Source organism: Neovison vison, chromosome 6, assembly GCF_020171115.1.
Source record: "Neovison vison isolate M4711 chromosome 6, ASM_NN_V1, whole genome shotgun sequence".
Taxonomy (NCBI): Eukaryota; Metazoa; Chordata; class Mammalia; order Carnivora; family Mustelidae; genus Neogale; species Neogale vison.
The window spans coordinates 220,324,796-220,338,175 of record NC_058096.1 but is presented as its reverse complement, the minus strand read 5'-3'; the positions used below and the strand labels follow the sequence as shown (position 1 = coordinate 220,338,175).

At 58.7% G+C, this 13,380-nt stretch overlaps 1 protein-coding gene and 2 pseudogenes across 4 annotated transcripts in view; 2 read left to right on the top strand and 1 right to left on the bottom strand.

The window, feature by feature from the left end:
* Positions 1 to 828: 828 nt before the first annotated feature.
* LOC122910861 lies at positions 829 to 994 on the top strand (annotated as a pseudogene).
* A 71-nt stretch (positions 995 to 1,065) lies between these two features.
* LOC122910854 lies at positions 1,066 to 1,203 on the top strand (annotated as a pseudogene).
* A 2,844-nt stretch (positions 1,204 to 4,047) lies between these two features.
* RFX2 (regulatory factor X2) overlaps positions 4,048 to 13,380 on the bottom strand; it is an 89,626-nt gene continuing 80,293 nt past the window's right edge. For 3 of the 4 annotated variants that reach the window (XM_044254437.1, XM_044254438.1, XM_044254439.1), the window contains 9 exons: positions 13,196 to 13,314; positions 12,765 to 12,877; positions 12,170 to 12,324; positions 10,872 to 10,969; positions 9,861 to 10,010; positions 9,057 to 9,265; positions 7,257 to 7,410; positions 6,186 to 6,228; positions 4,048 to 5,664 (listed from right to left, as the gene is read on the bottom strand). In XM_044254437.1, the coding sequence (XP_044110372.1) occupies positions 5,552 to 5,664; positions 6,186 to 6,228; positions 7,257 to 7,410; positions 9,057 to 9,265; positions 9,861 to 10,010; positions 10,872 to 10,969; positions 12,170 to 12,324; positions 12,765 to 12,877; positions 13,196 to 13,314 (1,154 nt within the window). In that variant the 3' untranslated portion in view covers positions 4,048 to 5,551. Of the gene's footprint in view, positions 5,665 to 6,185; positions 6,229 to 7,256; positions 7,443 to 9,056; positions 9,266 to 9,860; positions 10,011 to 10,871; positions 10,970 to 12,169; positions 12,325 to 12,764; positions 12,878 to 13,195; positions 13,315 to 13,380 lie in introns of those variants that run through there. The other variant, XM_044254441.1, reaches the window with a different exon arrangement.

The following is a 13,380-nucleotide window of genomic DNA, read 5'->3' as shown; positions in this document are numbered from 1 at the left end:
TTTTTCTTTCCTTTGGCCATTCCTTAGTGTTCTCCATGGGTTTCTTCTCCTCCTTTCCCCTACATTCCCATGATTACCATGAATAGCACCTTCTCCCAGAAACCTTTACTCAGTCACTACATGTGTGCGGAGCCTACATATACACTGTGTTAGATTTGGGGAAATACGGTGTTGAGCAAGGCAGACAAGAGCTATGCACCCACAGTGCTTATGGGAAAGGTGGCGTATAAAGGATCCTAATCTAGGGGGAGAGCTTCCAGGAAGGCTTCCTGGAGGAGGCAGCAATTAAGAGAAGCGCTAAAGAGGCGGGCGTATGTGTGTGTGAAGGCATGGAGGTTAGGTGGGAAGTCCAGGGAAGGGGAAAGAGCCCCAGATGAGACCGCTCCTGAGTTCCAGGAGCGAGAAATAAGAGCAGTGAGGGAGTAAGGGTTTGTGTGAAGTGTGGGGAGAGGAAGAAAGGTGATAACTGATGCAGTTGCCAAGGTTCAAAAGATGCAGGGAACTGGTCATCACGACAGTGCTTTCACCCAGTGGTTCTCACCCAGGGTCCCTTCTGCTGCCCCTCCCCCTCCAGGGGCCACTGGGTGCTGTCTGGAGACCTCTGTGCTTGCCGGGAGAGGGGGGAGGTGCTTGGCAGGGAGGGGTGAGGCCGGGGAGGCTGCCACACATTCCACAGTGCGCAGGACGCCCCGCCAGTAAGAATGGTCTGGTCCCAAGTGTCCACAGTGCTGAGGCTGAGACACAACTGAGTGCTTACTCCAGTGCTAAGTATTAACTTATTTAAAGCTCACAAGGCTGTGAGGTAGAGGTGGAGAATCTGATTTAAGTACAGCTGACCCAGTATCTGTTCTTATCAGTTTAATATCTGATATGTCATCTATCCGAGGACAATATATTAAATAGATTTTTGGAGGGGCGCCTGGATGGCTCAGTGGGTTAAAGCCTCTGTCTTTGGTTCAGGTCATGGTCTCAGGGTCCTGGGATCGAGCCCCGCGTCGGGCTCTCTGCTCAGCGGGGAGCCTGCTTCCTCCTCTCTCTCTCTGCCTGTCTCTCTGCCTACTTGTGATCTCTGTCAAATAAATAAATAAAATCTTTAAAAAAAATAAACGGATTTTTGGAGTAAGGAGTTGGAATAGGAGCTTGCTCCGTCCACTCCACGCATCGACCTGGTATTGCAGTACCTCCAGGAACAGTGCACCCTCCCCCACTAAAGTAGTAAATAAAAGATTTGTTTAGTAAAAAAAAAGTACAGCTGACCCTCGAACACGATGGGTTCAAGCTGCATGGGTCCACTTACACGCAGATTTATATCAATAAATACAGTATAGTGCTGTAAATGCCCTTTCTCTTCCTTACGATTTCCTTAGTATTTTCTTTTCTCTGGCTTGCTTTGAGGATACAGTAGGTAATACATATAACAAACAAAATAGGGGTTAATTGACTATTTATTGGTAAGGTTTCCAGTCAACAGTAGGCTATTAAGTGTTTTGGGGGGTCAAAAGTTATATGTGCAATCTTTGGCTGCAAGGGGGGTTGGCACCTTTAACCCCATGTTGTTCCAGGTCAGTTGTAATTTACCTTCAAGGTCAGTTGTAATTTACCACGGGACCGTGGAGTTGGCACTCAAACTCGCATAGCCTAGCCCTATTTCCCCCGCCATGCTGACTTCCCACCAGGAGTTGGGGAGTGGAAAGGAGGAAGGAGAGAGTGACCATGTTATGGGCATTTTGGGGAGGTTAGGAAGGGTGGGGGCAATGCAGGCAGCCCTGGGTTTCCGGTCTGGACGGTTGGATGGATGGTGGGCAGCGCCGTGACGGAGACAAGAGGAGGTGGCCTGAAACGTCGGATGCTGAGCTCCCGTTTTGCCAGGGGGAGGGGAAGGCACCCACGCGCCTCTGAGCAGTGGTGGGCTGGGCTGCTGTGGGGCAAGTCAGCAGCACGTGGTGAAGCATTTTCATTTGAGTTTGGACAAGGTCACAGGAGGTGTGTAAGGATGAAATTCTGGAATGGGAGCCTGGAGAAGACGGGCAGCAGCCAGAGCTGCAGGAGGAAAAGTGGTGGAGGGGGTGATAGCCTCAGCCAGGGAGAGTCTCTCCCTTCTTAGCACACCCACAGCTGGAGTGTGTGTGTATGTGCAGGGGGTGCACCTCACAGCTTGCTTCAGAGTTCTTGCTTCCAGAGAGTTCCCAGGGGCAGGAACAGCTGTGGGTTCCCCTGCCCCCCTCTCTCCCCTCCCCAGTGCAGCTTATGGAACTCTTGGCTGTGGGTTGTCAGGATTGTAATGCAGCTCCGTGATCATCAGGGATCCAGGTTCCTTCTGTCTCACTGCTTTGCCTTCCTTATTATAGGATACCCACCTCAAGGTCTAAAAATGGCTGCTGATGCTCCAGCCATCATATCTGCATTCCAGCCAGCAGCTTCAATTTTCCCATGTGTACAATGTGGGAACACCTACTGTCAAAAAGAGGAGATTGGATAGAAGCATCTAGTACGGAGTCGTGATTAGTTAGAACCTCCCAAAGGCTCTTGGTAGGACTAGGTTCCCTTTGTTTTTTGGCCCTGTACCCTGGGTCCCTACTCCATGGGCTTTCTAGGGGACTTGATAGACTGTGGGCCTTCGGCAGTCTCCCCTGCTCATCTCCTCTCTGGTTCCTGGGGCAGCGGTCATGGAGACATCACCTGGGCTCATCTCTCACCAGCCACGCAGGCCCAGGAGCAGGGCCTGGCTCTCCTCCTCCAGGCACCCTGCCACCCCAGCACCTGGCCTGGCTCGCTGCTGCTTGGTGCAAGGGCTGGCCGTGCTCAGGGATGTCAGGCTGCAGAGGGGCTGCGGTCATGAACGACAAGAGGATGGGGCGAGTCGGGGTTCCGCTGGGTTCTCAGAGCCCGGTAGAGACTCACCACAGGGACAGGGCCCAGCCGCCCAGCTGAAGGGGAGTCTGCATGGTCATGTCCTGGGAGTTTCCCAAGACTGGCCACACAGTTTGCCCTGGGGCCCAGTGCAGAACGAAAGCACGGGCCCTTTCTTCAAAAACTATTTTGAATCTGAAGATGGTGACGGCAGAGCATTGAGCCACGTGCAGGCCCCTGGAGGTCCCAGCCCAGGGAGGCAGATGATTTTAGCCCCACCCAGGGGCCTCAGGACCTCTACTGGGGATAGACGGGCCTGGGCTGGGGCCAAGGCTGAGCATCTCTGGGGGACGTGGGGCACCTGCCTGGCAAAGAAGAGCAACTTTTAGGGGTGGCTGACCAGAAATGGTGTCGCGTGTTTCTGGAACATCTTCCCATCGTGGGCCTTCCTTCGTTCCCGAGCCTGCTGGGGCTCCTCTGCAGGGGTTCTTCAAAGTCCCATAACTCTGTGTCGGATCCCCTCTCCTCTGCCAAGGGTGGTCCAGACAACGCGGATTTCCAGCCCCCATGGTAATTCCACCAGGCACTGGCCACGTTCGCACAAGCTCATGCAGTGATTCTCAGGGGATTCCCAAGTTTGGCCCCCAACCCTCTACCGAGTAAGTCCTGGGGACAACCGGAGGGTTTCATCAGTGCCTGGGGCCGGGGCTTTGTTCTGCCGTATCTGGGTAACTCTAGTCCACTCCCAAATAGTCCTGATCTTCCGGGGCTGACCATTGCTTTCTTGCCATCTCTGGCCCAGAGCTGGCCTTGCTAAATGAAGCTCAGGGAATCTGCTCCTTCTGGAACACTCCCCAGGGAGCCAAGAAGAAAGTGCTGGAGGCCGCTGCTTCTCCTTGGAGCCTCACATGGCAGGAGCCCGGCCAGGCTGGCAGTCCAGGGCAGGGGATGGGCCTGGAGGGAGGCCTGCATTTTCCAGGGCCACTGTGTGTGCGTGTGTGTGTGTGTCCGTGTGTGGCGGGGAAGGGCTGGAGTGTGGATCGCCGAAAAACGAAAACGGGCTTGGAAGACACATGTCTTTACCGTCACTTGTGCTGTTCCTTGTGGAGTCCTGCAAAGGCAGGAGCACAAGGCGGGAGCCCAGTTTGTACTACTCACCCCACGTGGAAGAAAAGACAGGCCGTCGCAGTCCACAAATTGTGAGCTTAAATGTCTCCCGGGAGGGGAGATATATATTTTAAAGACATTCTTTCGGTCTGATTTCATCTAAGTCTTGAACCGTAAAACCAGACAAACATTGTGATTATGATAGACTTGGTTTCTAAAACAAGCGCCTAGCTTTTCCTGTCTTTCCCCTCCACACTGCTCTGCACACCTGGGGTGGACCGAGGAGTGCGCGGCTTGTTGGGAAGTTAAGGTTTTTCTCAAGGCCACGTGAGTTTACATTAGTACCTTCTGCATGAATGAAAAGAAAAATATGGGGGACCGAATATACCGCAATATACATGTTCATAAGAAACATTCTAATAACAATTAGAGCACAAAACTATTGATATAAACATATTTCCAAAAAGAGAAACTATTGCATTTCATAAGATGGTGCTTCCCAGACCAGAGGTTTGTCTTTCTTTTTTGCAGTTGGTTTGGGGGCAGGACTCTTGCGCGGAGCTAACCGAGTGCGATGTGTTACGGCGGGTACAGATCCGGAGTGTTCACAGCTCAAGGGCTGTATGAGTCCTCGGGGTTCATTTCATCCAGCGAAGAATTTCGACTTCATTTGGGACTCGTGCTGGGTCGAAGTGCTCCAGGATTGCTAATTCAAAGGCAGGCATTCCAGAAGATTCTATGGAGCGGGAGCCAGGCAGACTTGGCCCGATGGCTGCCCTCTGAAGGCATCACTGAAACACCGACCTCCCAGCCCCCTTGGAACAAACTCATTCCAGACCCAGCAGTTTGGCTTGATGTTGGCGTGAACTCGGACAGAACCCAAATCCTCCCAGTTGCTGATAAAACTTCTGGTTTTGATTCTTGAAGACACCACTATGTCTTGGCATGGGCGGGCCGTTTCCATGACTTGTTCTTCGGGCCACATGGGGCCATGGTGATTGACAGCTGCTTTTGGGGACCTGTGGTATCTGCAGATGGGGCTCTTGGGGGTCGGCTTCCACGCCTTGGCCCAGCCAGCAGGGCAGGAGGCCCTGGGCACAGCGTGGAGGTGGTCCCTTCCCACCACGGGGCACCACGGCAGGGAGCTCCGTGGACACCAGTCCGCTCAGTACTGCCCAGCAGCTGCAGGACACCCCTTCCCTCCTGGGATCCAAATTTTAAAAAAGAATGGTGGAAACTGGAAGCGACTGAACTGAGAAGCCTAATGTGGAGGTGCCGGCTCGCCCAGCACGGCCCCTTCCAGGTCTCAGGCAGGATGTGGAGACTCAGACCGAAGTTCACAGCCCGGCAGAGGAGAGAGTAAGAACACTCAGAAGGAAAAGATGACCCAGGAGGCATGAGGTGAGAAGCTCAGGCACTCGGGAGCCCGATGTGACCTTCTGTTGTGGGTTAATGACGAAAATCGGAGGAATGGCATGTCCCTTGAGGGTGCACTGGCGCCCCCGGAGTCAGCGCAAAGGTCCCACCATCTGAGAGGCACTATTACAGTAGAGCTCGGAGGCCCCGGGCTGGAGCCTGCGGGAGGCACCCGGACCTAGACGTCCTGCAGGGAGTGGTTCGGGTCGCTGCGCTCCCGCTTCACCAGGGGTTCACCCAGGCTGCGGGCGTTGGAGTCGGCCTCACTGCCGCGATCCTCGCTGAGGTCATCTGCAGGGTCAGTGTTGGGGATGAGGGGTGTGGGGCGCAGGAGGGAGGGAGAGAGAAGCACGTGCTCGGATGGGTGCACAGACATGGACGCTGCCATGCGGTGCCCAGGGAGGCCTTCTTCCCAGAGACCTCCCTTGACCAGTGTGTGTCTGCTGGGTCACACTCCTGGCAGGGTTCCCCTCAGCAGTTGGCGCCCCCTACCGCGTGGGGCAGGGAATGGGCTGGGGTAGGGGCAGGTGGACACAGGCAGCCCAGGGCCTGAAGTGGGGGTGCCTGGGGAGCAGGGTTAGATGGTGGCCCAAAGCAGCCACCTGAGGACGAGGTACGGGGCGGCTCCTCTGAGCCCCAGCAGGGTCCGGGCTGGCATGAGCATCACTGGGACATCTGCTGCCATCCTGGCCTCACCTGCAGCTCTTAACGGCCCTCAACCCACCCCGGGAGCTGCCTTGATCTCAGCTAGGCCCAGGGTGGGAAGAAGAGCCCCTGGGAGAGCCTCGTGGAAAAGCTACGGACACACCCACCTTTATCGAGCAGCGTCAGCGATAGGGAGGCGAGATCGTTGAACTGAAAGAGAGAAGCCCGGAGTCAGGGGCCTCCACGAAGGGGCCTGGTCCTGGTGAATGTTAGCACTGTCCTTTATCCACAGTTAACACAGGCTTCGCTTGCCCCAGGAGAAGGGGCGCTGAGGCTAGTGTGTCCCCTCTGGCACCTTCTGGATCTTGCTGGAGGGCTGAGTGGGTGCCCACTAAGCAGGCCACCAAGAGGACAGGGACTGTGGCCTCTGCATGGTGACAGGCTTATTGCATACTAAAAGCTCTCTAAGCATCACCTCATTTCTTCATCAAAACAATCCCACACGACCCAGCAATTCCGCTCCTAGGAATGTACCCAAAAGAGGTGAAAACAGGTGTTCAAACAAGAACGTGTGCCCAGAGGGGTCACAGCAGCCCAAGCCGTAAACAGCCCGTGTGTTCATCAGCATGTGAATGGGTAGAGCAAATGCTGATTGGCCAACCAAGGAAATCTCATGGGCCGCAGGGGTGCGGCAGAGATACACGCTGTAGCTCAGCTGGCTGCACCGTGACAGGATTGTGTTGAGGGACAGGTGCCAGGCACGAAAGGCCATGCTATGTGGGACTCCACCCCGTGGGATGCCCATCATAGACGGATCCTGGCAGAAAGGAAGGTAGCGGGTGCCAGCGTCTGGGGAGTGGGATGGTGGTGGCCACTGACAGGTGTGGGGTTTGCCTCTGGGGCGATGGAATGTTCTGGAATTAGAGGTGGTGGTTGCACAACTCTGAATGTACTAAATGCCACTGAATCATTCACTTCAAAACGGTCGGAATGGTACACTTTCTCTGTACTTTCCAACAGGAGATCCCCCGCCACGGGCTGGGTGTTCCGGGCCTCATTTCGGGGGCAGGAGCGCCCTCGGTGGCAGAGGACAGGTCTGAACCCAGGTCGGTTGGCTCCAGCATGCGAGCTCTTTCCCACCCACAGGCCTCTGGCAAGGGTCTTCTCTTTGGGCTGTCCGCTGTGTCCCACACACTGCCCACGCTGTCCCGGGATCCCCAGGGCGGGAGGGCCCTCACCTCTCCCATCACGGCAATGGGCGTCTCTCCAGTGGCCTCTGCGACGCGGTGCTCCACCAGGTAGAACATGTACTCGTCGTAGAGCAGGCGGATCAGGTGGAAGGAGCCGAAGCTGGCGGCGCTGCGCAGCGTGAGGTCGCGGATCACCATGGAGCTGGGGGATGGGCAGACAGAGGCTGGGGGGGCCTTCCGGGGAGCACGGGGTTGCAGGCAGGCAGAGAAGCCAGGCTTTTCAGGAGGCCCCCAGGACTCATGAGCCACCCAGACCACCCATGTCCCTTGTGACTGCGGTGGGGACACGTGGGGGTGGGAAAGGCAGGTGGGCGGTCAGCTGTAAGCAAGAGGCTGTGGAAACGTGACATCGTGTCTCTGACACAACCTTTAGCCAATGGCCTGTGGTCAGTCGTGGTGTCCTTACGACTTGCCCACAGCAGGCAGCCCTTCCCGGCCTTCCCTCCTGAGATTCCCTCCCATCCAGGTCACTCCTCAGTCAGGGGTGTAGGTGCCAAACTAGACAGAACTTAGGGAACTTTCGCCTCTTTCATCTGCAGCCGGGCTGGCAAGCTGTGGCCCCAAATCCAGACCGGCTCCAGCCCACTGCCCCTTCCTCTACAGCCTATGAGCTATGAATGCGTTTTACAGTTTTAAATGGTTGGAAACACAGTCCAATGTAGAATTATGTTTCGTGACCTATGAAAAGTGCCTGAAATCCACAGCTTAGTTTCTGGAAATAAAGTTTTATTGGCACATGGGCCATGCCTGTTCATTTACATGTCGTGTTGACGAGTTTCTTTCTTGCTTGGAAATACTTCCTCTCTGATTCTCCACAGAAAAAGCAACCCCTCATCTAAAGGGATGAGATCACTTGGCACCCGACCCCAACACCCGACGGCCCCCCTCAGAGCTTCCCCACTCGTCGCCGTGGTAGCAAAAGAACCAGGAGGGGACAAGGCAGGGAGGCGACACGTGTGAGCCCCCTGTGCAGGGGGTCCGCACAGCAGGGACTCCCGATGCCCCGGAGCCCAAGCAAACCAGGACCGAGCCGGAGCCGATCTGTGGGCTCCTGAGAGTGGCCGTCGAGCCCCAGCCACGAAGGGCCAGGCTCCCCGCCGCTAAAGGCAGTGACCTCAGTTCCTTGCTTTTCTCCCGCAAATTCTCTGCAAACACCTCTCCCCTTGCTCACTGACCACCTGCGGCCTGGGGGCTGCTCCAATCAACTTTGAAAATGTTAGCGTGCCCTGTCCTGTTTTTTTTAACGGGCTGAAGCAAGAGCGAGCGGCGGGGGCCGTCCCGCTGAGGGCTTTGCACGCCTCCCCGGGCCCGCGTGCACGGGCGCTCTGACGGCACTCTGGCACCGGGGCGAGCCGGGCGGCTTCAGCGGGCTGCGGATCTGCGACGGCTTAGCCAAGGCTGTGGACAGCCCAGCACGTGGGGGGCAAAGGTCGCTTCAACGGGTGCGGACCCAGAGGCCGAGTCAGTGGACAGGGCGGAACGGCTTGGGATTTGGGATGTTTTCTGCTCAGAAGCTTCTTGGCTTTGTCTGGCCAAGTCCCCTGAAGGTAAACAAGCCAACTCAGATTTGGGGTCCCTGGGCGGGGGCGGTGGTCTTTCGGCCTGCTCCCCTCCCTGGCCCTGGGAGCTATGGCCTGGCGGATAAGGCCACGCCAGCCCCCTTCTCCTGATGCCTCACGTCAGTCAGGGGAGAGCACAGGTCTGGAAGGAAAAGTCGCAGGCCAGACGCTGCATCTGTCCGCGCACTGTGCCTTCCCCGAGTTCTCCTGGAAACCGAGCCGGACTTACCTGTAAAAGGACCATTTCAGAAGGAACTGGCGGGCGGCCTTGGGGAAGCTGGGGCTGCCGGCGTGCTCCTTCAGGACCTGGGTGACCACACTGTCCAGCCAGGTGGCCCACTGGTCCAGGGAGCTCTGCTGCTGCAGGGTCAGCTTGAAGTCCTGCTCCAGCCGCTGCACCACGCTCTCCTCGCACTGGCACACCCACGAGGCCTGCTCCTGCGGGGCGGGGGCGGCAGGTCAGGGTGGGCCCCCCCAATACACCGGACCGCAGCCAGAGAGGGAGCCCGCGCTGGTTCAGCGCGTAAACCCACGCTTCCCGAGGCCAGAGCTCAGATTACACACCGTGCGTTTGCAGTGTTTTACTTTGAGGGCTCCCTTCTCTAAAAGTGTGTGTGTTTATATAGTGGGTGAACTCGGAGCCTGAACTCGGCGCCAGGATCGCTGTGGCAGGACGCGCACGAGCACAGCCTGCACTTTGGGAGCCCAGACGAGACCGCTGTGAAGACGGCAGCCGGAAGGTGGATTCTTAAAGAGGGCGGACCAGGGTGTGGGTCCCAGCTCCTGGAGGCCCGGGGCCCTGGGTGGGCTGCAGGGGGCTTCCGCCCCGACCCTGTTCTCACGCCCGCTGGGTTTGCTGCTGGTTGCGTTTTATGGTTTTGAGCATTTTTCTGGAGGCTGGAAGGTGAGGCCAGCGGGATGGGACACGGACACGCGCACACACACACACACACACACACGGTGCCGTTGCAGATCTACAGCTGGGTCCCTGGCTCCATCCCAGGCGGCAGGGGATGGTGTTGGGGAAAGTCACCTGCACGTTGGCGAAGTCCACGCGGTTGAGGTCGCTGAGCATCTGGTTGATCTGGGAGGTGTTCTGCAGCACGGCGCGCGCCGCCTGCGCCAGGTGGTTGAGGGACGTGTACCTGCGCAGGGTCTGGGCGAAGGCGCTGACCACGCCCACCTGTGGCCGGGGGAGGGGCAGGAGGCGCAGAGGTGAGGTGGGGGGGTGAGAGCTGGGGGGGGAGGGGGGGAGTGCTGGTTCTCTCTCCCCCCAGGAGGGCGCCTGGGCTCCAGGACAGTGCGGAGGGGAGGGAGCAGAGGGATCCACCCTTCCCACTGTCTCAGGACCCAAGAGTGAGACTAAACCGGAGGATACGAACCTCACCGAGGCGTCTCAGCATCTAGAGCAGACGCCATAGCCTCGGTGAGGTGGCCCTCAGGACAGGGTGCTTATGCTGCTGTTTCTAGAATTCCTTCGGCTCTCTCGAGTGGCCAGGGCCGGGGAATACAGATTTCTCGGGGCCACTGGATCAGGCTTTGTGGCGGTGGGGCCTGGGACTCTGCGATTTTAACCATGACCTTGGCAACTCCCACGCACCCCGAGGTTTGAGAGTTGCTGGTCTAACAGATCCTTCCAGACTGCGGTCAGGGAGGCCCGATGCTGGGAACGTGGCCCCCCCTGTGGCCAGGTCTCTAAGAGACACGTGCGAGAGCAGCGGTCACGCTCTCCCGCGCATGGAGGCCCGCTCGGCACGTTTTAAATTCTGCTTTGCGGCAAGATTGTTGCAAGAAGGGTGACAGCGAGGTGAAGCCCCTCCTATGAGGCGCACAGGGACATTCCATGTGTCCACGCAAATGCGTCACAGCAAATGACAGCTTCCGTGGGAAGTGTCCGTCCCACAGTGCCAGCATCCACGAGGCTTCCTGGGGGGGGGGTGCGGGCGGCGCTCATGGGCCTCAGGACCCTCGGGGGCGGCCTGCTTTGCCTGTGGCAGAGCCCGTCCCGGAGCCCTTCCCAGCCGGGGGCAGGGCCGAGCGTTACCTTGGTCTGGATGACCTGCTGCGGGAAGTCTCTCATGGCGTTCGTCAGCCAGCCTTCCAAGCTCTTGGCAAAATTACGGATGGCCTGTGTCAAGGTACCTGGGAGACACAAGCCGTGACACTTACAGTGGGAAAGGGTCTTGATCCTGATCAGGATCAGCGGGAACATAAGAGGCGCACGTGCAGTGGAGCCGTTAGAGCAAGGGGAGAAGAGGGACGCGGGACAGAGGCGGGACCCGCAGAACTTCGGGCATTTAGTGAGGGAGGCGCCGGGTAAGGACTGGGGCCGCCTGGGGCCTTCGTCTCCGTTCCTCTCCCTCCTGCCTTCGTGACTTCCTCACCCAGCGTGACTCTGCCCCCAGGGGACGCTGGGGGATGTGCGCAGACATCTGTGGCACAACAATGCGGGGAGCTCCGGCGTGGAGCGGGCCAGGCTGAAACCCCCAGAGTGCCCAGGACGCCCCCCAATTCCAGGGACCAGTCCACAGTGCCGAGGCGAAGCCTCGATCGACACACACGCACGTACATATCCTCCACCAACTTCCAAATTTATTGTGAGGTGGCTTGCAAATAAGAAACGAATCAGACTGTTTAAAAAGAAAAAAAACTTCAAAAATGTGAAAGCAAATAGACCCCGACTCAAACCTTAACACAGAGACTCTAACCGAGCGCTGCCGTGAACAGTGTCCGGCAGGCAAGCCCGAAGGAGAAACGCGATGGTTTGGCTGTTTCCCGTTTTCTGGCCCCAAAGCAGCACACCGGTTCATCAAGAAAGACCGAAGGTTCTCTTGTGCCCACGGGTGCACATATCGACAGGGCCCCACCAGGTGTACCCACGGGCCACTCCCCACCCCTCAGTCTTTCATCAAGAGCGAGGCCTCAGGGCCTAGGTTCCTCAGGAGCCTGGGGGCCCAAGGGAAAGCCTCTAAGGGGCCGGCAGGGTGTGCCCCGTGGGGGGAAGGGGGTGCGTGTCACTGCTGGGGGAGGGGCCCACAGGTGGTCCTGGGGGGCGGAGGGGCACAGTGGATCGAGACCCTCTCCAGGGCTTTCAGCAACCCTGCCCGCAGGGGTAGGGCTGTTCTGTGACTCCGCCCCCCCTCTAGGGATGTCCTGCAGGGCATCCCGGGCCCCAGAGGAACTCAGAAGCCGGCATGTCACTGGGAGCCCCGCAGCACCGAGCCAGCGGGCGGGCGGCGACCCGAGGGTGGCAGGCCTCCCCGCAGCCTCATTCCCGGGGGGGCGGGGGGCATGGAAAGCACAGGGGTGGCGGAGAGAGCAGCAGCCAGCGGCCCTGCTTACTGGGCACCGGCCGCAGCACGTCGGGGATGAGGATCTCCACCAGGGCCTGGTACAGGATGTGGTCGCAGTCCCTCATCCACTTGAGAATGGGCTCACATTTACACAGAGACACCAGCTTGTCCTTGGGGAGGACGGCGCCTTCGGGCTCCCCGTCGCTGTGGGGAATGGGAGAGCCGGGGTGAGCTGCAGCCTGCAGGGTGGCAGGGGGCCCCCCCGGGGGAGGAGGAGGGGATGGACCCCTCCCCGCCTCCCAATGCCCTGGCGGGCCCGCGCTGCCCACCTCCCTGCTTGTGGCTAGGGGATGACATGTCCTTTGTTTGGGATGGCACAGGGTTCCCTCTACGGTCCCTCGTGCGGAAGCAAGGGGATGGGGAACACATAGCATGGAAACCACACACACACACACACACACACACACACACGAGGGGGACTCTGAGCGCCAGTTCTGGGAAAGGGACCCATTTGTCTATGGGTCACCATGTGGGTGTCCCCAGCTTGCAGGTTAGCCTGGGGTCCTGGGAAAGGAGCCAGAGCAGCTCCCTGGGGGCGAAGTGGGGGGGCGGGGATGGGGGGCGGGGGGCGACGAAGCTGTTACCTGGCAGGTAGAGAGGCAGGGCCATCACCCGAGGAGGCTTTCGAGTTCCAGAAGGAAAGCCACAGCTTCTCAATGTAGTGAAACTGGAGGTTCACGACGACGTCCAAAGTCGCCTGTGAACAAACACAGCCCGTCAGCCTCACGGATGTGCGTGTTCACGTGGCCCGTCACGTGTCGTCGGGACATGCCAAGCAGGCAGCTGTGACAGGAGCCACAGTGGGGTGCCGTGAAGTCAGGAGCGGCACCAGAAGAAGCAGCAGGGGGCCGCTCCCACCTCCTCGGGGTCACCCGGGGACACCTGATGGTCTGAGGGTTTGGCGACGTGGGAGGCTGATGCGCCTCCCTGGGGCGGGGTGGGAGGCTCGCTCTGCTCTCCGCCCGGCCCTACCTCCACCCTGGGGCCCGGGCTCGGGGTCCCCCCGGGGGGTCACCTCGCAGTGCCGCCGGTAGAGCCGCTGCAGGGCCTTGACATCGTGCAGCGAGATGCTTTCCTGCAGCAGGACGCCGCCCAGGTCGGGCGCCGGGAACTCAGGGAAGACGCGAGACACATCTGGGAGGAAAATGGGGGAGCAGAGCTGCAGAAGGGCCGCAGGCAGCAGGCGCAGGTGCCGGGGGA